Source organism: Saccharomycodes ludwigii, chromosome II (genome assembly GCF_020623625.1).
Source record: "Saccharomycodes ludwigii strain NBRC 1722 chromosome II, whole genome shotgun sequence".
In the NCBI taxonomy this organism is placed as follows: domain Eukaryota; kingdom Fungi; phylum Ascomycota; class Saccharomycetes; order Saccharomycodales; family Saccharomycodaceae; genus Saccharomycodes; species Saccharomycodes ludwigii.
Window position 1 is genome coordinate 962,746 of NC_060201.1, and position 20,224 is coordinate 982,969.

General features: G+C 31.3%; 10 protein-coding genes across 10 annotated transcripts; 6 read left to right on the plus strand and 4 right to left on the minus strand.

The window, feature by feature from the left end:
- Window positions 1-283: 283 nt before the first annotated feature.
- On the minus strand, window positions 284-1,462 carry PDS1 (securin; the record flags this gene model as incomplete). Its single annotated transcript, XM_046080517.1, has 1 exon — window positions 284-1,462. The coding sequence occupies one exon, from the start codon at window positions 1,460-1,462 to the stop codon at window positions 284-286; it is 1,179 nt and encodes a 392-aa protein (XP_045935850.1).
- A 545-nt stretch (window positions 1,463-2,007) lies between these two features.
- On the plus strand, window positions 2,008-3,090 carry GEP5 (Gep5p; the record flags this gene model as incomplete). The annotated part of the gene is made up of 1 exon (XM_046080518.1): window positions 2,008-3,090. The coding sequence occupies one exon, from the start codon at window positions 2,008-2,010 to the stop codon at window positions 3,088-3,090; it is 1,083 nt and encodes a 360-aa protein (XP_045935851.1).
- Window positions 3,091-3,585: 495 nt separating this feature from the next.
- Window positions 3,586-3,876, plus strand: MRX14 (mitochondrial 54S ribosomal protein bL34m; the record flags this gene model as incomplete). The annotated part of the gene is made up of 1 exon (XM_046080519.1): window positions 3,586-3,876. One exon carries the CDS (start codon window positions 3,586-3,588, stop codon window positions 3,874-3,876), a length of 291 nt encoding a protein of 96 aa, XP_045935852.1.
- Window positions 3,877-4,227: 351 nt separating this feature from the next.
- On the minus strand, window positions 4,228-5,121 carry MRPL1 (mitochondrial 54S ribosomal protein uL1m; the record flags this gene model as incomplete). The annotated part of the gene is made up of 1 exon (XM_046080520.1): window positions 4,228-5,121. The coding sequence occupies one exon, from the start codon at window positions 5,119-5,121 to the stop codon at window positions 4,228-4,230; it is 894 nt and encodes a 297-aa protein (XP_045935853.1).
- Window positions 5,122-5,784: 663 nt separating this feature from the next.
- Window positions 5,785-7,674, minus strand: TMA64 (Tma64p; the record flags this gene model as incomplete). The annotated part of the gene is made up of 1 exon (XM_046080521.1): window positions 5,785-7,674. The coding sequence occupies one exon, from the start codon at window positions 7,672-7,674 to the stop codon at window positions 5,785-5,787; it is 1,890 nt and encodes a 629-aa protein (XP_045935854.1).
- A 290-nt stretch (window positions 7,675-7,964) lies between these two features.
- Window positions 7,965-10,208, plus strand: APC4 (anaphase promoting complex subunit 4; the record flags this gene model as incomplete). Its single annotated transcript, XM_046080522.1, has 1 exon — window positions 7,965-10,208. The coding sequence occupies one exon, from the start codon at window positions 7,965-7,967 to the stop codon at window positions 10,206-10,208; it is 2,244 nt and encodes a 747-aa protein (XP_045935855.1).
- Window positions 10,209-10,990: 782 nt separating this feature from the next.
- Window positions 10,991-13,927, plus strand: SUL2 (sulfate permease; the record flags this gene model as incomplete). Its single annotated transcript, XM_046080523.1, has 1 exon — window positions 10,991-13,927. One exon carries the CDS (start codon window positions 10,991-10,993, stop codon window positions 13,925-13,927), a length of 2,937 nt encoding a protein of 978 aa, XP_045935856.1.
- An 858-nt stretch (window positions 13,928-14,785) lies between these two features.
- Window positions 14,786-16,789, plus strand: VBA4 (Vba4p; the record flags this gene model as incomplete). The annotated part of the gene is made up of 1 exon (XM_046080524.1): window positions 14,786-16,789. One exon carries the CDS (start codon window positions 14,786-14,788, stop codon window positions 16,787-16,789), a length of 2,004 nt encoding a protein of 667 aa, XP_045935857.1.
- Window positions 16,790-17,483: 694 nt separating this feature from the next.
- SCDLUD_001709 (uncharacterized protein) lies at window positions 17,484-17,675 on the plus strand (the record flags this gene model as incomplete). The annotated part of the gene is made up of 1 exon (XM_046076938.1): window positions 17,484-17,675. One exon carries the CDS (start codon window positions 17,484-17,486, stop codon window positions 17,673-17,675), a length of 192 nt encoding a protein of 63 aa, XP_045935858.1.
- Window positions 17,676-18,252: 577 nt separating this feature from the next.
- TRM1 (tRNA (guanine26-N2)-dimethyltransferase) lies at window positions 18,253-19,818 on the minus strand (the record flags this gene model as incomplete). The annotated part of the gene is made up of 1 exon (XM_046080525.1): window positions 18,253-19,818. One exon carries the CDS (start codon window positions 19,816-19,818, stop codon window positions 18,253-18,255), a length of 1,566 nt encoding a protein of 521 aa, XP_045935859.1.
- Between the last annotated feature and the right edge of the window lie 406 nt (window positions 19,819-20,224).

The window sequence follows — 20,224 nt, forward strand, 5'->3', positions numbered from 1 at the left end:
TCGTTTTTGCTTTCTTACTATAAAGTGAAGGGCAAAAAAAAAAAAAAAAAAAGTATTAAAAATACGTATATTATCATATAATTCATTCATTCTATCAACGTAAATACATATATATATGTATATACCCTTTGTAAATAGAGCATATAAGTGTAAATAATTATTAGTACTATTTTAATGTTTTTTTTTTTTTTTTTTTTTTTTTTTATTAAAAAAAATAAAGTACGTTGTACAGTTACAAATGTATATATAGATAGATAAATAAATAAATAAATAAATTTATTTGCTAAAACAAAGAGTCCAGTTCTTCATTAGTTAAGCCGTTTCCATCATATTCCGGTATTTCCAAATCTAAAGATGCAAGTCCGTCATTATTGTTGTTATTGTTTTCAATGCTGACACTGTTAGTACTATTGATGGCACCATTATTGTTATTATTATTTGTAAATATAGTGTCCGTGCTGTTTTCAAGATCTGAACTTGAACTAATATCAACATTAATGGGTAACAATTTGAAATTATCACTTTTATCAGTACTATGAGGTCCAGAAGAAGAGAAACCAACAGTACCAGAATCTATTAAAGTTGAAAAAGGTGAAGAAAAAGTGTTTAATTTTTTGGTGTTAGATTCGTCAAAAGAATGAATAAAATCTTTCATAGGTTCTTGTTTTTGTGGCACAAATTCGATCTCACTATCATAATCACTGTCTTCGCTATGATTGGTGTTTTCCTTGGTAATAGGCGATACATTATCTGTATCATTTACCCTCCTTATATTGCTATTTTCTTCTTTTAGTCCTCGCAGTAAGTGAGCCAGATTATTAGCGCTATCTTTGACATTGGTAGCATGCATCTGATCTTCGTTATCTGTTTCAGTTTTAGCCAACAAGCTTCGCAAGTTTGTAAAGTTATTATTATTGTTATTAATATTGTCAACATGATGAGCATTGGTATCCGATCCTTCTTCTGTGTCTTTTAGAACTAAACTTTTCTTTCTAGTTAGAGTGCTTGGCATGTTTTTTCTCAAAAAAGCATTGTTACTAAAACTGCCTGTATGTGTAACTTTGACATTTGATTTGGGTTTCTTGACATTATTATTTGAACCAATATTAGAAGTGTTTGTACTTTGTATTTCTTGTAATGGTTGTTGTTGTATTTTTTTCCTTAGCAGCATCAAACTATTACTTCTATTACTGTCTTTATTGGCCAAAGGTTTTCTCGCATCTAAAATATTAATCCCAGACTCGGGGTTATTTGTAGCATTGATGGTGGTAGCATTATTGGCAGAAACATTGGTCAGAATTTTGTTATTAGAAGCCATTCCCGCAATACCACTTGAGTGTAATTTCAATTCAATGTTTGTATCTTTATTTTCATCCACTAAACTGTCTGTGTTGGGTAGTAAGCCACCGGTCATGATATTATTAAAAGTTGAAGTATTGTTATTCTTATTACTTTCTGGCATTAGTATATACTGTAAGACTGTTGATAAAAAATCACTAATAAACAACAAAGTAGTAGAGAAAAATAATATGCTGTTGTTTTTAGTATATATATCTCTCTCTATGGAATACTTTAATTTTAGATTTATCATCCACTAAAAAAAAAAAAAGAAAATGGGTCTTTGTGAATGATTAAACTAATAGATAGAAATGTTAACAAAAGAAAGGTAAACCAACTCTTAAAACAAAACAATTAAAAACGACAAACACCAAAAAAAAATAAAAAAATACACAAAAATTTCTTAGAAAGGAAGAAAAAATAAAAAATGCTTCAAAAGTAAATTTTTTTTTTTTTTTTTTTTTTCTTTTTTGATATGAAAAAAACTGACGCGTTGCTTATAAAATAACATACAAAATGTCATTCTGTACGGCATGCTGCTTGCTACCAACAAAAAAGAAAAAAAAAAAGAAGAAAAAAAAAAAATAAAAATTCAAATCAAATTCTTTCCATTTGCCAGCAACTCACACAGAAAATAAAACAAAAAACAATTAAAAACATCTATCATCTATGATTCCTGTTACTAAGGAAACAGTACTTAATTCCTTGTGTATATTGGAATCGCAATTCCACTATAAAACATTAGATCATCTGGAAAACTTCATTATTAACTCAACCACGAAAAGATTATCCATTGCAAATGCAATTAATCAAATATTGGACTGTGGTATTACCACAGCTCAAGGCACTAAACTTAAGAGTAGATTATTATGGCTTATATATTATCAATGGTTAAATAAATCCAGAAATTTGCCTCACATTGCAATCTTAAGGTCTGAAAATATCCATGATTTAGTAACACATTGGCCCTATGAAAGAGATCATGATTTTTTAATCCATAACAGCCAACACATGGAAACTAAAAATGAAAAATACAAGCATAACAACAATTCTTCGCACATATTTTTGAGGGATATGTGGAAATCGCCATCCAACTTGTCAAAAAGGAATTTAGAAAAATTACAAAACTGGATACAAACCTATTCGTCCAAACCATGGCTGCTGGAGTATTTTATTCCCCGTAAAGATAACAAGAATGTAAAAAAGGTTAAGAAATCTCGTACTAGTAACGTTTCAACTGGTCTTGATACTATAACTTTTGATGATCTAAAAGTTTTCCAAAATGAATCCGATATGGCCCTTATAACTGAAAAACAATATCCAGCTATAAATACGTTGAATGAAATTCATAGAGATGATACAATAAGAAATATATTGCAGCACTTTTTATTTTTAAGAATGAATTCATTAGTGTTCAATATGGGCAGCGAAAAATCTTTAGACTTAAGCCCAATAGTTTATATTCCAATGAATCCATTAGGATTGGATATTCCTGGTGTTAGAATTAAAAACATTTTCCGTCGTAAAATAAATGAATTATACGAAATTTTGGCCTATAAATTTCCTGCCATTACCGCAGAAATTGAATTGGAGCTACAAGAAATATTGGGATCTGATACTCATAATATTAGTAAAAAATCAAAGAATTTGTATAAAGGTGCTATAATATATAGTGGCACTTATTTAGTAACTGATAGAACAGAACATAGAGAATTAGTGTTCAAAATAAGCAGCTTAATGAACAGAATATAATACAATTTAGAACCGAGCATGTAAATTCTATATAAACATTATTCCAAACCATTATTTATTTATTTATAGCGGTAGTAATTAAAGGTAATCTTGCTCATGCTAACATTTAAAGTCCCGTGCAAAGTGAGCTGTTTTTTTTTTTTTATTTTTATTTTTTTTTTTTTTTTTTTTTTCATGAAATTTCCAAGCTTTGCAATCCAAATTCAAATCATTTTTTTATTCTTTACATTTTTTTTATTTTAATACTTTAGCCAATTTAAACATTCAAATCCTTATTGTAATATATATTTTTTATCAAACTGAGAGGGATATCTCTAACCAGCTTTACGTAAAAGGCTAAGCAAAAATAAAAAAAAAAGATTAAAGCTATAACCAAGGGGAATAATGTCATTTATAACCAGGAATATATCAAAATCAGTTAGTTTGTGTAAAAAAACATCCCAACAAACAACATCTATTTTTAATATAAACACAACATCTAGGTTGTTTTCCACTATGTTAACTACCTCAACACGATCACCAATTGATCATTTACAAAAAATGGGATCATCAGTCACTATTCCTGAAACTTTTACTACTGGTACTAGTACTTCTACCTTTTCTAGTTTATTAACTAATATTGGATGTTTATTGGGAAGAAGGTGGAAAAGCAGAGGTAACACTTTTCAACCAAGTACTTTGAAAAGAAAAAGGAGAATTGGTTTTTTGGCTAGATGCAGAAGTAAGACTGGACAAAACATTTTGAAGAGAAGAAAGACTAAAGGTAGATGGTATTTGACATATTAGTAAGAAAGTCTCTTTATTTTAAAAAAATTTTTTTTTTTTGTCAAGTATTTTTAATTTTAAATTTAACCGTGTATATAAAATATTATAATATATCAATTTATTTTTCTTTTTTTTTTTTTTTTATTAAAAAAATTTATTAAAATTTTAACAACGTTACTTACACGAGTAATTGATTCCAAAGTGGATAATCATATAAAAAAAAATAAAACAACCTTAATAATAAAAATGCTGTTTAATTCAAGTGAAAATTATATATGAGAGTATATATATATATATACAGGTGAAAACTTGCTTCATATTGTAATACCCAAACAAAGCCAATAATAAAAAGACAGGGACATCGAATTATTACTATTTAAAGTCAATGACAATGCCCGGGCCGTGAGTGCTGCTTATAGTAGTTTGACCTAAAATACTAGGCTTTTTACTTTTTTGTTCACCCAAAGCTTTCATGATAGCTGTTCTAGCAGCTAGAATATTTTCAGCAATCTGTAAATCACTAAGTTGTACTTTCCCAATGGGAACACTGATAACATTTCTTTTCTGCTGAAATGGCATAGCACCAACACTCTCCCTGATCAATGTAGTCAAATCTTCAGCAACAGTACCTCTCTTCGCTGTGGGTAACAACCCCTTTGGCCCCAAAATTCTGCCTAATTCTTTATTTAAACTTGGTGCGATATCGGGTGTTGCAAAAGCCATTTTAATGTTAGATACATCAATTGAACCATTTTTAATACTTTCCACTAATTTAGAACCACCGACTGTTTCACAATTTAATTCATCCTTGTAATATCCTACTTTGCTTTCATCGCCAACGAAAACCATAATCTTGGTACTATCACCCTTGGCTGACAAAGAGTGTGGCAAAAAAATCTTTCCTCTTAACGGTTGATTACCACGTTCACTAACAACTAAGGTTGTTATGGTTAGCGTAGTTTGATTTCTCGTAAATCCAACCTCTGCAGCACGTAAGTAACGCAACGCCATTGGCAACGGTAAATATACAGGACTATCAGAAGCTGGTTTTCTAGCATTTCTCTTGTTTATAGTTGCTCTTCTTAGTTCTCTTTTCTTTAACTGATCTTTGGATAATTTAACTTGTGGTGTACTAAGTACCGAACCCATCGATATATTAGATGAAGAAGACATACTAGTTGTGTTCGAAACGGCGGTAGCAGCAGCAGCAGCTGTACTTTTCAAAATCGTGGATGTGCCAAAACTCCTTCTTAAACCTAGCATCATTATTATATGTGTCGATTTTAGATCTAACTTTTTTTTTCCTTTTTCTTTTTTTTTTATTTCCCAGTAATTTGTATATATATAGATATATATATGTGGATATATTCACAGTGTATTTATTATTCACTTTCACCCTTTTTTTTTTTCTCTCTTTCTCTTTTATTAGCTACCAATATTTAAAAATAACGTAACAGATAAAAAAGTCTTCAATATAAAAGAAAGAAAAAAAAGTTATAAGAAGAAGAAAACAAAAATGGAAGAAAAAATAAATAAAATTGGAAAAAAAAAAAAAAAAAAAAAAAAAAAAAAAAAAAAAAAAATTAATTGATAAATAAATAAAAGTTTTTTGGGAAGGTTCCGAACAAGGTGCTTATTCCGTATAAACCGGATATTAGTTTTTGATTTTTATTTTTAATAATTTCATTCGTACTTCCGATAACTTCGGACATTGCTGGTAAGAATTTATCTCAACGGCTTTTTTATAAAATAAATTACAATGATATTATTTCCACTTTTTATGGTCAGTCAATTTTACCACTATTTTTAGACTAACGTTAACTTCAATAAGAGCAACAAAAGAAAGAGAAATAATAATAATAACAATAATAATAATAATAAAGTAAAATATAAAAATTAAAAATTACATAAATCCTAATACTGGTTACATCATTTTTTCTTTCTTTTTCCGCCAGTTTTATTCTCCAATTGAATAAATTTGGCCTGTGGTAAACCATACTGACTATTTAAAATGTCCAAAATAATGGATTCATGTGAACCTTGTACTATAACTTCATTGCACTTGAATTGCTTATTTTCTTGGATCGTAGCAGACCCATTACATTTCACCTTTAAAATTTTGGCTAATTCAACGGAATCGATTCCATATAATTCATGCTTAATTACTTTGGTAATAATTTTTCTTCCAATTTTTACCTCTGTTACGATTTGCACCTTTGGAACGTTATTCCCCCTTTGTGGTTTGTTAAATAGTTTTTCCCCTTTTATATTATAAATTTGATAATACGCCAACAAATGTTTATTACTGTTGTTACTAATTACTCTATTTAAAAGTTGGCTTCTTGGGATTGTTCTTTCTTTATTGCCATTACTGTCACTACTGTTTATAATACCATACAAATTATCATCTAATAAAACTTTAGAACGGTCAGATGAATAAACTAAATTGTTCTCAGTAATATATCTATCAAGCATAGTTTTAATGTCTTCTTGCGTATATAATTCTTTGGAGGATTGTTTCTGTAAAAAAGATTTGATATTGGAATTAGAGGTTGGTTTATAAAACAAGGCAGTCTTAACAGTATCCTTTTTAGCACTGACACTCTCATTTACGCCACTTTTAGCAGTGCCACTCGTAGCGTTGTTATCGGCTACAATTCTTCCCCTGATGGGATATGGGTCAAATGCAAGTAACTCGGGCTTGGTAGTTTTAGAAGCAACATTTATAATAATATAATCACCACCTTTGCTTTTTAATTTCATAAAGCCTTGTTTTTCCCAATGTTTCAATAATTTGATGATTTTTTTAAACGAGGACTTTTTCACATTGATATCTTGTGGTGAAACTCTCTTTGGTAAGTTAACATTTAGGTGGTTGGATACAAAATTAGAAGAAGTTATAGGTAACTCCAATTTATCTTGTGTCAATGTATAGTACATTGCTCTTTGAAGAAATTCATCAATATCCTCCGGCCTTAATACCACTTCTTCAGCAAAGCTAGGAATTTTGTTAGTCTGTTTGATGCTGTAACCAACACCTTCATTGTTGGCTTCTAATTCTTTCTGACCTTCTTCATTATTGTCCTTCTTCTCGTTCACATTCTCATTTCCATTCTCATTTTCATCTTCAGGTTCATCATCATGGTAGTCAATAATATATCTTGGTGGTTTTACTTTACACTTGAATGATTTACATAATCCATCACCCAACCAATGTATAATTTTCACTGCTACATCAGGTTTATTTTCGTCAATTAAGTCTTTATAATCAATGCATAAAACACCAACAGCTTTTATATATTTGGGTGTCTTGTATGAAGAAACACCGACAATTTGGCCCTTAATATATCTTTTCTTTTGTTGTTCTATGTCTTCCTCTGTCTGGTTATCACTATGAGATATATAAACCCAGCATCCTTTGTTCATTAGATTGGCACCACTACCTAAAATTTTTTCGTCTAAAACAAAGTCATTGGTAATCACAGTGGGTACCAAATTAATATCTGGTGAATTCCAACAAGTGTAAACTGTTGGAACTAAAACGTTTTCTTTTAGAAAATTGAGCCAATTGATATCCTTATTTTTTTTGAACTCAAACCAAATTGGAATGTTATTGTTGGTTTCATTATCTAGAATTGTATATACTATACCTGATTGGTTATTATTGAACGTGTCAAAAGAAGCATAACTTATAGAAGATGACGTGTTATTAAAGGTGGTAATTTTATATTCCGGATTGTTTATTTGAGATATTAACTTTTTCTTATCTGAGTTACGTAAATTACTTAATGCTTTATATTGCGGCTCTTTTTTAAACATATTGTAGGTTAAAAAAGGTCTTTTTTCTTTCAGTTTTATTGTCAACCTTTGTGTTAAATCTATGGGAAATATTGTTATAGTTGGAAAGTTTAAAACACATTTGAAATTTTTTTTTTTTTTTTTTTTTTGTGTGCAAGCATTTTACTTTTTGATGGGCGGTAATAAATTTTTTTTTTTTTTTTTACCCTTTTACATTTTTATTTTGATTTGTGTACAAATTAATTATTTCTGTTCAAATATAACAACAAAAAATAACCAAGAAAACTAACACTTTCTTCACCAGTAGAATTATGTCAACAAAATGGTCAATTGATGTTGACTTACTACACAATAAATATCATTATAAAGGAAATCAATCTATATACATTACATTGCCCAATAATTCATTGCATTTGAATGTATATAAGTATAACACAAATAAAAACAGTGTTAATAAAGATCAGCAGCGTCCACAAAAGATTTCTACAATTATAGTACCTAAATTATATGAATTATTAATTGATTATGCATGGTGTCCCTTTTCCACCAGTTGCATCATGAAAAATAACTGCAACCACGATAATAAAACCAAATCGAGTAGAAGTACCATTAACAATAATAATATGGAAGTCTGTTTATTAAGTAAAAACCATTTATTATATTATGATGCCTCGACAAGTAAACAGATATCACTACCCATAAATTTGCAAGATAATATCGCTATCAGTGCTACTGGCGACGACAACGAAAAGCAAGAACTAGATATACCCAAAACAGTGTTTTGGCACATTGTGTATACTAAAAAACCCAGTAATTGTATTCTTCAATCTGGTCTAACTAAATCTATGCCACTTTTATCTTATGAATTTAGTGGTGTTCCTAACGCTGCATTTCCCCTGTTATCGTCCAACTTTATTAACGCCTCTACAAGTAACAAAGATATTAAAATATCAAATGGATTAACTATTAATGCAAGCAGGGTTAGCACAAATTTTTTTGGAAATGATTTATATTACTTATCGCTAGCAAGCACCTTTGGAACAACTTTTTTCAACAACTATGATCTATTCGACGATAAGGAAAGTATAAAGTCTGATTTATTTATAACCTTACATACAAATGGGAAAATTAAAATCAATGTTAACAATTTTTTTCAACTTGATATTGATGTCTCACAAAATGAGAATGATAGATGTTTTATAAAGGAAAATGAAACCGTTATTTTAAACGGGTACAATTTGATTGTTGGTGGTAGTATTAATACTAATACCAATGATAGCATGATTCTAGACGTGGATCTAGGTTGCATATTTAAGGATTTCTTATTAGTTAGCATTATAGGTTATATTAATAAATTAAACTGTCTATTAAAGTATTGGACTAAAGTTTGGAGAGAATATTTAATAGAGAAAAAGTTGGTTCCATTCCAAAACTTTTTAAAAAGAATATTGGCTGCATATGACGGTGATATTGCTGACGCGTTGCTGGATTTATATCTAACAGGGATGTCAGTTGACCCAAAATTACAAGATTGGTTTGTTAATAGTTTAGGGAATAAAAATATAAAGAAATGGGAAAAATTGAAAAACGAAATGTATGATTTCTCACTAATTGTCTCCATGTTGATTTCCTGCCTAGAAAGAGTTGTAGTGGAGTCCGACCAATTATTAGGTAGTACGAAAAGCTGGACTTTTCCAAAGTCTCGTATGTATCTTCGGGGGGAAATCCAAGAATTGGAGTGTTCTATTAATAATTTACAATCAGCAGTGAGCAACTTGTTGGTGACTTTAGTTAACACAATTGAAAAAGTCAGACTGGAGAAGCTTCAGCATGATGCATTTTTGGGCTGGCTTAAAATGTGGTGTTTGCATATGGAGGATGAGGATAAGCCCATTATTTATAACAAAAAGAATCCCATTGAATTGGAAAATGTATTGAAATTTCTAGTATCTGGCACGTTATCTGCTGAGAGTGACTCATTGCAAATGGCGCAAACATTGCATACAATGGAGAAAAAAATGGTACCAGAAATCAATAGGATCTTCAAATTTTCAATCCAGGAGAAATATCGTGCAATGGCTAATAAAATTTTAAACGAAAAAATAAAAATATATAAATTAAAAAGTTGTCAGATTTTGGACCTCTATTTGGAACATGGCACTGATAACAATAACGACAATTGCGACAACAGTAAAAATCGGATTTTTGCATTGCAAAAGTTAAAATCGAGACCAGACGGAACCTATAGTGAAAATAAGAGTGGGGTAAGGATTACTGAGGTGGCAAACGGGAATAAAATACCAATTTTATCCATTGAGCATAGTAAAATATTGGATGGTAAGTTTTACGATGGCAAAAACACCATTGTTTTTATTGATAAAGAAAATAAACATTTGTTTTTACACGACGGCGTAACACCAATGTTGTATAGTTCTGGAATGAAAGATTGCGTTAGATTCCTAAAAGTCATCCGTGATGACAATAACGATAAAAGCGATGGCGTTAAAGTTTTGGTGGTTTCCAATAATTTTCAAACAGTATCATTGCTAGGATGATTATCGATATTGTTTTTTTTTTTTTGTTTTATACACAATCTTAAAGCATAAATCCAATTTAGTTTGTCTTCAACGCCACTTTTATCACAAATATTACTGTTTTTGTTTGTCTGCATGTTTTTATAAGTATAAAATGAAAACACGTGAAATAAGAATACAAATATCACGTGATTACGCACATTACGTAAGTTACGCAGATTACACAAAGATTTCTAACCGTTTAAAAAACTGTGTAAGCACCCACTTTTTTTTTTATTTTTTTATTTTTTTTAATTGTTTTTCCGTTGTTGAATTACAATTTGCTTTGTTTTTAAATATATTATTAAAAAGAAAAAAAAAGGAAAAAGGAAAATGAAAATGAAAATGAAAAATCGTTGTGGTGGTGGTGGTGGTGGTGATTACTTTTTATTACGAAACATAGTAGAAATAATAATAACAAAAATGAGTTGCAATCACCCTATTACATCAACTAATCGGAGTTGACCAAATTTTTGTATGATTAATTACACAATCTGATTTCCCTTTTATCTTTTCCCCTTTTAGTTCTTGTAAAATATTCTAAAAGAATATAAATACTAGGGGGGGAAATAATGTTCAATATATAAGTTACCAATAATGTTAATTGTCTTTCTTATTATTCCCTTGAACTTTCACCCTTCCTATTTCTCCCCCATTTGCATAATTCCAAAGCACATAGCAGGAGTATAAACAATTATATATATATATATATATACCATACGTACGTACTGGAAAGCAAAGATAAATTTGGCACAGAATAAAATATGTCCTCAAATAATATTGAGTCTCAGGGCGAGCAGTACAGTTTGCACGAAGGTGGTAGAAGTGATAGAAATGTGACAGATTTAAATTCTATTCAAGAATCGGATTTTGAGAACGAGCTACAAGGCTTGGAACGTGAATATACAACTTTCAAGAATAATGAACACGAAAATATTGACAAACATGTAAATAACAACAGTGGTGTTAACTCCAGTAGCAACAACAATGGTAACAATCCCTTTAAATACGACTCTATAAACCATTCTAACGCAAAAACCTCTTCTGCAGATTATAGTAACGATTTAGATCAGGGTGGTAGTTCAATACCGGAACATCTATATGTGCGTGATTATCAAGAAAGCGAAATCAGTATTAAAAACTACTATGAGAGGACCATAGCCCCAAACATGACATTTAAAAGCGTTGGTAACTACTTTTTAAGTCTATTTCCCATATTAAAGTGGATGCCTCATTACAATATTACTTGGTTTGTTGCTGATTTGGTTGCTGGTATTACTGTTGGTTGTGTTTTGGTTCCACAATCCATGTCATATGCTCAAGTGGCCACGCTACCAGCTCAGTACGGGTTGTACTCCAGTTTTATTGGTGCTTTCATCTACTGTTGTTTTGCCACTTCAAAAGATGTTTGTATTGGTCCAGTTGCGGTTATGTCGTTGGAAACAGCCAAGGTCATTGCCAGAGTTACAGAGAAATTACCAGCGGATACTGAGATAACAGCACCTGTCATTGCTACTGTTTTGTCTATGTTATGTGGTGTTATTTCCCTTGGCTTGGGTTTGCTAAGGTTGGGGTTTTTGGTCGAATTAATTTCCTTAAACGCGGTTGCTGGATTTATGACTGGTTCTGCCTTGAACATTGTTGCCGGCCAGGTTCCTGCTTTAATGGGATATAATAGCAAAGTTAACACTAGACAGGCTACATACTTGGTCATCATAGACACTTTAAAGTGTTTACCGGATTCTAACATCAATGTTTGCTTTGGCTTGATTCCATTGGTTATTTTATACCTTTGGAAATTTACTTGTTCGACTTGGGGTCCAATGTTGATTACCAAACTGAAACTAACTGGTAGAAAAAAGTTTTTTGCTGATAAATTCTTTTTTTATGCCCAAACCGTGAGAAACGCAGTGGTCATCATTGTTTTCACTTTGATTTCCTGGGGATGTTGGAGAAGTAATAAAAATACAAATGTTAAAATGTTGGGTACGGTTCCTGCCGGTTTGAAAGACGTCGGTGTCATGAAGTACCCGCCCGGATTAGCCACTAAAATCGCACCCAACTTACCTGCAAGTGTTATTGTTTTGTTGTTAGAGCACATCTCTATTGCTAAGTCTTTTGGTAGGATTAATAATTATAAAGTTGTCCCTGATCAGGAATTGGTTGCCATTGGTGTTGCCAACTTGGTTGGAACTTTTTTCAACGCATACCCTGCCACCGGTTCTTTCAGTAGGTCTGCTTTGAAAGCTAGATGTCAGGTGCGTACTCCATTCAGTGGTGTTTTCACAGGTGCTTGTGTTTTGTTAGCTCTTTATTGTTTCTCTAAGGCCTTTTATTTCATTCCAAAGGCCACGTTGTCTGCTGTTATTATTCATGCTGTTTCAGGTTTGGTTGCCTCTTACAAGGTTACTTGGAATTTCTGGAAAGTCAGTCCATTGGATTTTTTGGCATTTATTATAACTGTTTTCATCACTGTTTTTGCCAGTATTGAAGATGGTATTTATTTTGCCATGTGTTGGTCATGTGCCCTATTGTTATTTAAAGTCGCCTTTCCATCTGGGAAATTCTTGGGTAGAGTTCAAATTGCCGAAGTTTTAAATCCAAAAATAATCAAAGTGGATTCAGGTGAATACAATAATGATAGTGACGACAGCAATGGATTTAATACAGGTAGCGATATTATTATTGAAGAAACAATTAATGTCGGTAATAGTGGTGATAAATTTGAAAAAAAAGATGGGGGAAATTACCAAGAAGTATCAACATCGAAACAAGGTGAATCAAGTGGTGGTAAGGGTTCTAAGGACTTTGATGATTACAGTATTGTTAATAGAAACAGAGTGGTTTATCACACAAAATGGGTCCCATTGGATCCTAAATACACAAGGGAACTTAATCCTGACGTTAAAGTTATGCCACCGCCACCAGGTGTTATAGTTTATAAACCAAATGAAAGTTGGACTTACATTAATTGTTCTAGACAGTATGATATTATTTTTGACCGTATTAAGAAATTGACTAGGAGAGGTCAGTTGGTTGAGCACACTTCTCCAAATGATCGGCCGTGGAATGATCCCGGTGAGTGGCACCCACCTCAAATTTTCAAAAAATTTGGTAGAAATAAATCAGCTAATTCCGTTTCAGCTGCTTCTGTCTCCAATTCCGCCACTCAAGTGTTTAGTAAATTGTGGAGGAAAAAGGCTAACATCAACAAGGATTTTGATGAAGATAACTTGTATAATGAACCGCAAGAGCCAATTGAAGATGAAGTGGTTGAGGGGACGCCTTATGAAAGTGAAAATGATAACGACAATAGGCCGATACTGAAAGTTTTAGCACTTGATTTTTCTAATGTTAACCAAATAGATGCAACAGGGATCCAATCTTTGGTCGATCTAAGAAATGCAGTTAATAGGTATGCTGATAGACAAGTTGAATTTCATTTTTCTGGGATAATATCGCCATGGATTAAAAGAGGGTTAATAGGCTCTGGATTTGGCACTATTAATGATGAATTTTCCAATCAATCTTTAATATACGGACACACTAGTTATCATATTGTGAATAGTAGTTATTCAAAGCAACGTTTTGACAATAATAATGATATTGAAACACAAGCAGTAGGATATGATCCTGCTACGGGCATTAATACGCCCTTTTTCCACATTGAGACTCCGGACTTTAGTCAATGGGATATTTAACGGTTTTATGTATATATAATATATATATTATTTTTTTGGTGTTTACTTTGATATACGTATTTTTAATTTTTTATACAACATTTGCATTTTTCTTTTTATATATGTTGCTATGATGATGATTCCGAGTTATTGGTTATAAATGCTTTGTAGTTTGAAGTGAATTTATGATTATTATTTTTGTTCAAATTTTTAATCGGTGGTTCGGTATTTTTTTTTTCACCGAGAAGTTTTTTTTTTTTTTTTTTTTTTTTTTTTTTTTCCGAGAAGTTTCTTTTTTTCTTTTCTTTTTTTTTCCCCTTCTAAGAAAAAAATTTTTTCTTCTTCGTTTCGGTTACTTTTTTAGTTTTTAGTCATAGATAAGTTTTTTTTTTCTTTTTTTTTTTAGATTAAAACTTAAAGATTAAAACTTAAAACCAAAAAAAAGAAAGTACTACAGTTAACATCCCTATTTTCTAAAACAACGATATATCTTTTAGATAATTAATCTAATTAATTTCACTTGATATATTTTAAAAAAGGAAAGAAAAAAAAAAAATTTTTTTTTTTTAGATCATCCAACTCGGTAATTTCATTATTACTGTGTTTTTGTTCCTGAGATAACGTCGATAATATCAAGAAGGGAACAAAGGCAAAAAGAAACACACTTTTATATCATTTGATAATTCCATTTTATTTTTAGCAAACCTATCATATCTAATAATCAGGATATATCTATTACTTCCTTGTTTTTTGTTTTCTTTTTATTTTTTTTTTTGTCTTTCCTCCGAACAAACTCCATTTTTAATACATTAGTGACAATATCTTTTATTAAATTGCACCTTTTTTTAATTTTTATCCAAAACATACATATAAAAACAAATGGGTAGGAAAAAATCATCAAAAACTAATAGACGTAATAAGCTAAAGGCTTTTACTAGGAATAAAAATCGTAAAGAAGTAAAAGTTGAATCTTCTCCACCTTTTTTATCTACAACAACTATCGTTGATAGTAACATCAATACCATTTCAATGAGCAAAAGCACACCTGAATCTAACAGTACGTCCCCAGCATCATCTACCGAAGTGATACATGCTAGTATCTCAGAAAATACACCATTGATCCAACCAATTAGGAGCAGCATAGTTCAGGATGTTTCGACTGATATTCCTGGCTTTGTTGCTGCTGAATTAGAGGAGCAAGAGGAAGAATATATAGAAAGCCAGCAACAGCAACCCTCGTATTCTGCCATTAATAGCACCAAGTCACAACAAAACACTATTGCATCGATCATTTCTACGGACGACGGTGTGGGTTTATCTAAAACAAGAGTACAAATCATATTATGGTCGATGTATTTAGGTATATTTTTGGCTTCTTTGGATGTTACTATTGTGTCGACCTTATTGGGCCATATATCTTCGGAGTTCAATGCATTATCCAGAAGTTCATGGATAGCCACAGCATATTTGTTATCGAACGCAACGTTTCAGCCGCTATACGGCAAGATTTCCGACATTTTCGGTCGTAAGCCGTTACTAATTTTTAGCAATGTCTGTTTTAGTATTGGGTGTTGGATTTGCGGACGTAGTGGCGGGTTGTGGTGGCTAGTTCTCGGTAGGTTTATAAGTGGTATTGGTGGCGGAGGTATGACTTCGATGTCAACAATTACCACTAGTGACTTGGTCCCATTGAGATCACGTGCTTTCTATCAAGGTGTGGGCAATTTTTTTTTCGGGTTAGGTACTGCAATTGGTGGTCTAATTGGCGGGTGGATAAGTGACAAGTTTGGATGGAGATGGGCCTTTTATGTGCAAGTTCCGTTGAGCGTGTTAAGTACTTTGTCTATTATTATATTTATGGATTTACCGCCAACGGAACTCATGAAAAGTTCTACAGGAATCAGGAATAAGTTGAGCAAGATTGATTGGTACGGTAGTCTTACCTTGGTTTGTTTTCTTTTGTTCTTTATGATTGCCAGTAGTATTGGGGGCAAGGAAGTTGCATTTAGCTCAAATACATTTATCGGATTATGTTGTGCGTCTTTTGTGTGTTTTATTTTGTTTATGTACATTGAGTTGAAGGTTAGCTGTGATCCTGTGTTGCCGATGAAATACTTGGCCGATAGGAGTGTTTTTGGTGCTAGTTTTGCTAATTGGTTCTGTATGATGAATTCAATAACCTTATTGTATTACTTGCCCATATATTGGTCTACTGTGTTGGACTTGTCACCAACAGAAACCGGTAAAAGGTTATCGCCAAATTTTTTCAGTACAGCGTTTGGTTCTTTGGGGGCTGGTTTGTATATAAGAAAAACTGGTAAGTACTATTGGTTTCAATTGTTGTTTTGTATTTGGGGTGTATTAGGTTGTTTAAAGATTTACTTGATAACGCCAAAAATCTCAGTTTTGGGCCAGTATCTACTGTTTGTTACGCCAGGGTTTGGTATGAGTGTTTTAATCACAGTGACGTTATTGGTTATCATTGCTGCTGTTCCAAAAGAGGCACAGGCTACTTGTACATCGATTTCTTACATGTTTAGATCTACAGGGAGCACATTGGGTGTTTCTATTGGGGCAGCTATATTTCGCAAGAGTATATCTAGTTTGTTGGTTAGTAGAGTGATGGAATTTGAGGGAGAGGAACACACAGCTAAAGAGTTGTATAAAATCATTGATAAGGCAACAAATAGTAGTGAATATTTGAAAATAGCACCTGATTTTGTCAAAGATACATTGAAGGAATGTTATCACTCCGCCTTAAAAAATACCTATTTGTTTTGTTTGGTTTGTTTTATTTTGGCTACGGTTAGCGTTTCGATTGTTAGAGAGTATAAATTGCATACGTCGATGCAAAGAGACGAAGAGGAAAGCGAGCGTGATTGACGCTTATTAATTTTATTTTTTCTTTGGACCGAAAAAATTCCAAGAATGCTGAAAGAGTGCAAATAGTACAAGTAGTGGAAATAGTACACGTAGTACAGAAAAAGTCCGTTTGGGAAAATGGTAAGATTTTTTTTCTAATTTTAAATTTAATTTTTATTTTTTTATTTTTTTTTTTTTTATTGTTTAATTTTTACTTTTATACAGTTTTAATAATAATAAAAAGATGGAGTGACCAACTTCTGTAAAAATAAAAAAGTATCAAAGTGGGATGCTTTTATTCATATTTTTATACAACACAACTTTTCCTTTCTCCCCTCTTTATTATTATTACCCGCTGTTGTTGTTGTTGTTGTTATTATCACACTGTTTTTAACTGCTCTTTTTTTTTCTTTCTTTAATCTTACGCTAGTCAATCTAAAGACTTTGTACAATCACACCATCTAATCAAATAACCATTCCTTATAACACTCCCCACTTTTAATCTTTTAAAAAAAAAAAATAGAAATTAAAAATAAAAAAAAAACTAATTTATTAGTTAATATATAAAGAACTTAAAAAAAGAAAAGGAAAGAAGTTGAATATTTAATCTCTTAAACTTTATCCATTTCCTTTTCCTCTTTCCATTCTAACAAAAAAAAAGAAAACAATTCATAAACAACTAATTCAATATATACAAATAATACACCTATTAAAAATGTTTACTACTCAAGTTTTAAGATTATCTGCTGCTCGTGCCGCTTCTTTCCAGGCAACTAGAAGAGCTGGTCAATCTTTTGCCACTAAAGAAATTAAGAGAAATGCTGTCAATGTCTTGGGTGTATGTGGCTTTTTGGCTGCTGTGCTAGGCTGGCCATTTGCTATCAGATCCGTTTATCATAAACATTAATGAAAGCTGGAAGTGAAGTAGCACAGTTTTAAAAAGAAAAGAAAAAGAAAAGAAAAAAAACTTTAGTAAAGTTTATATTCTGTTTTGTTTTGTTTTCCATATTCCATTCCTTTGTCATTAAGTCGTTTTTCTTTATTCCTTTTGATTTCCTCACATTTTTAAAATCTCTTCTTTTTTTTTGCTTTGTTTACGCGCTCACTTTTTTCCTAGGCGGCTATAAAAGTATGCTACGTGTAATGATTAACTGTAGTTATGAGATGTTGTTGTATTTTATGTAATGATGATTTATAACGCTTTATATACTAATGAATATTTTCTTTTACTTTCCCTTTCTTTTGCTTCCCCAACTTCAAAAGTCGTTATAATGAATAGTGGAAATGTTATCTTTAATCCCATTTTTGGTGACCTGAATAGAGAAAAGAATAAAATAAAATAAAATAAAATAAAAAGAATAAAAAGTCTCTTGAAGAAACACTCTAATCATTAAACGTCTGTTGTCTTTTATTTCCCCTTGAATTATATTCTTAGTACACTATTATAAAACATTAACTACTTTGTCATCTTTTAATTTTGAATATTAATTGGGTTTAGCCTTTGGTCCCCAATTTCTAGTTGGGTTTTCTTGATATCTAACCATTTTCAATTTTCTTAGCTTTTCTATTTTATAACTCATATCATTGGGTTCAAAACTAATGCTTTTAGTGCTATCATTTAATTTAATATCCTCATTAGTCATAATTCTATAACCTGTAGCGTTCTCATTCAATTTTTCCACTTTATAATTAGGTTCCTTCATTCTAACATATTCTTTCATAACATACCAAATAGTGTTCCAATCCGCGTTAGTTTTTAAAACAGATGGTTGTGCATGTGACAAAGAACATTCATAGCCTAAACTTCCTAATCCGGCAACAATATACTTTAAGCTTGGTACTGAAATCTTTAAAATGGATGATAGCTTGCTTGGAGAAAAATAAAATGGAGTATCAGGTAATTCGTTATAAGCTAAAGTTAACATGCCTTCAATTCTTTTTCTTGTTTTATAAATGTTATCTTCATGTTCCTCTTTATTGATTCTTAAAACTTCCTTAATGAAATCCTTATTGTGAATGGCACCACCATACATTGGACCAACTAAATGTTGCACTCCACTTTTACACACTTTACATTCAGTACTACTTGTTGGCGCTTTACTCAGTCCATATTTTATATAGGGTTTCCCCTTTTTACTGGTGCGTTCCTCTCTTTTACCTAAATATTGGTTGACAATACTATCGCAATCATGACACATGTATCCAATCATTTGCTCGCTCATATTATCCTTGACTTTAATTGGTTTGTTATGAACTCTAACAAATACTCTTACATAAAAATCAATACTCAAACTTAGTAAAGGTTCAACATATTTCCCGTACTTGGCTGCTGTTGTTTTAATTAATCCCAACACCAATCTCAATGCGCTTTCATGAGTGGCATCATGTCCCATCAAATTGGATCCACCGTATAAAGCAAAACATTTTTCAGGATAGGTTTGTCCAGCTAATACTTGCAAATCAGTACACGTAACCAATAGTAACCCACCATTTTTAATAGATTGAATAGCTGCATCGATAAACGGAGCCACTGTGCCATATGGATCTAAATCAATACAATCAAATTCTTTGGTATACATAACCGCATTACAGTTGGCCAAATTAGGAATAACATTCGTTGAAGCTTTGTTATATTCAATATTTCTTTTGATTGTGTCCACAGCTGCTGGTAATAAATCATTAGCTACAATTTTAGAAATATTAGGGATTTCTTTAGAATATCTAATGGCACGCAACCCGGTAGCGCTCAATGCTTCCAAAATCGTAAATTTTTTGATATACTCTTTCTCTTCTATTTTGATTTTTTTCAACTCAGGTTCCTCAATATCTTCTTTCCCTTCTTGTTTTGGGTTCAAATACAAGTTAGCCCATGCTTTAATACAGGTAACACTTAAATCTCGATTGAATTGTTGGACAGGATTATAGAAAACGTCAGCTTCAGATTTAGGTGTTAAAATTGAAGTAGATCCCTCAACAATAATTTTATAATCATCCAGATTAAAAGATGGTTGTGTTTCGTTAATAGCAGGAGCAATATCGTTAGATGGCATAGTTGTGGAACTAATATTGTTGTAATAGTTGCAATGTAATGAGTTAGTATTGGTGTTTTTTTGTAGAGAATATACTAGTGATGACGATGATAATAACGAATTTCTATTTTTTACAATATATTTTGATTTTATGATAAATTTCAAGGATGATTTGAATAAAGTCATATATTATTGTAGTAGTTATTTTATTCACTTATTTGATGCCAAAAGAAGAGAATGAGAAAAGAGGAAAAGTTGAAAATGAAAAAAGAAAAGAAAAGAAAAGAAAAGAAAAGAAAATAGTTTTGCAGTTTATTTATCATTGATTATGCTTCGTATCCAGTGATAACAAGCAAAGTTTATTTATGTTTTAAAATGCATTTTTTAGCTGGGATGTCAACGACAAAAAATAAACATTTCAAAAATA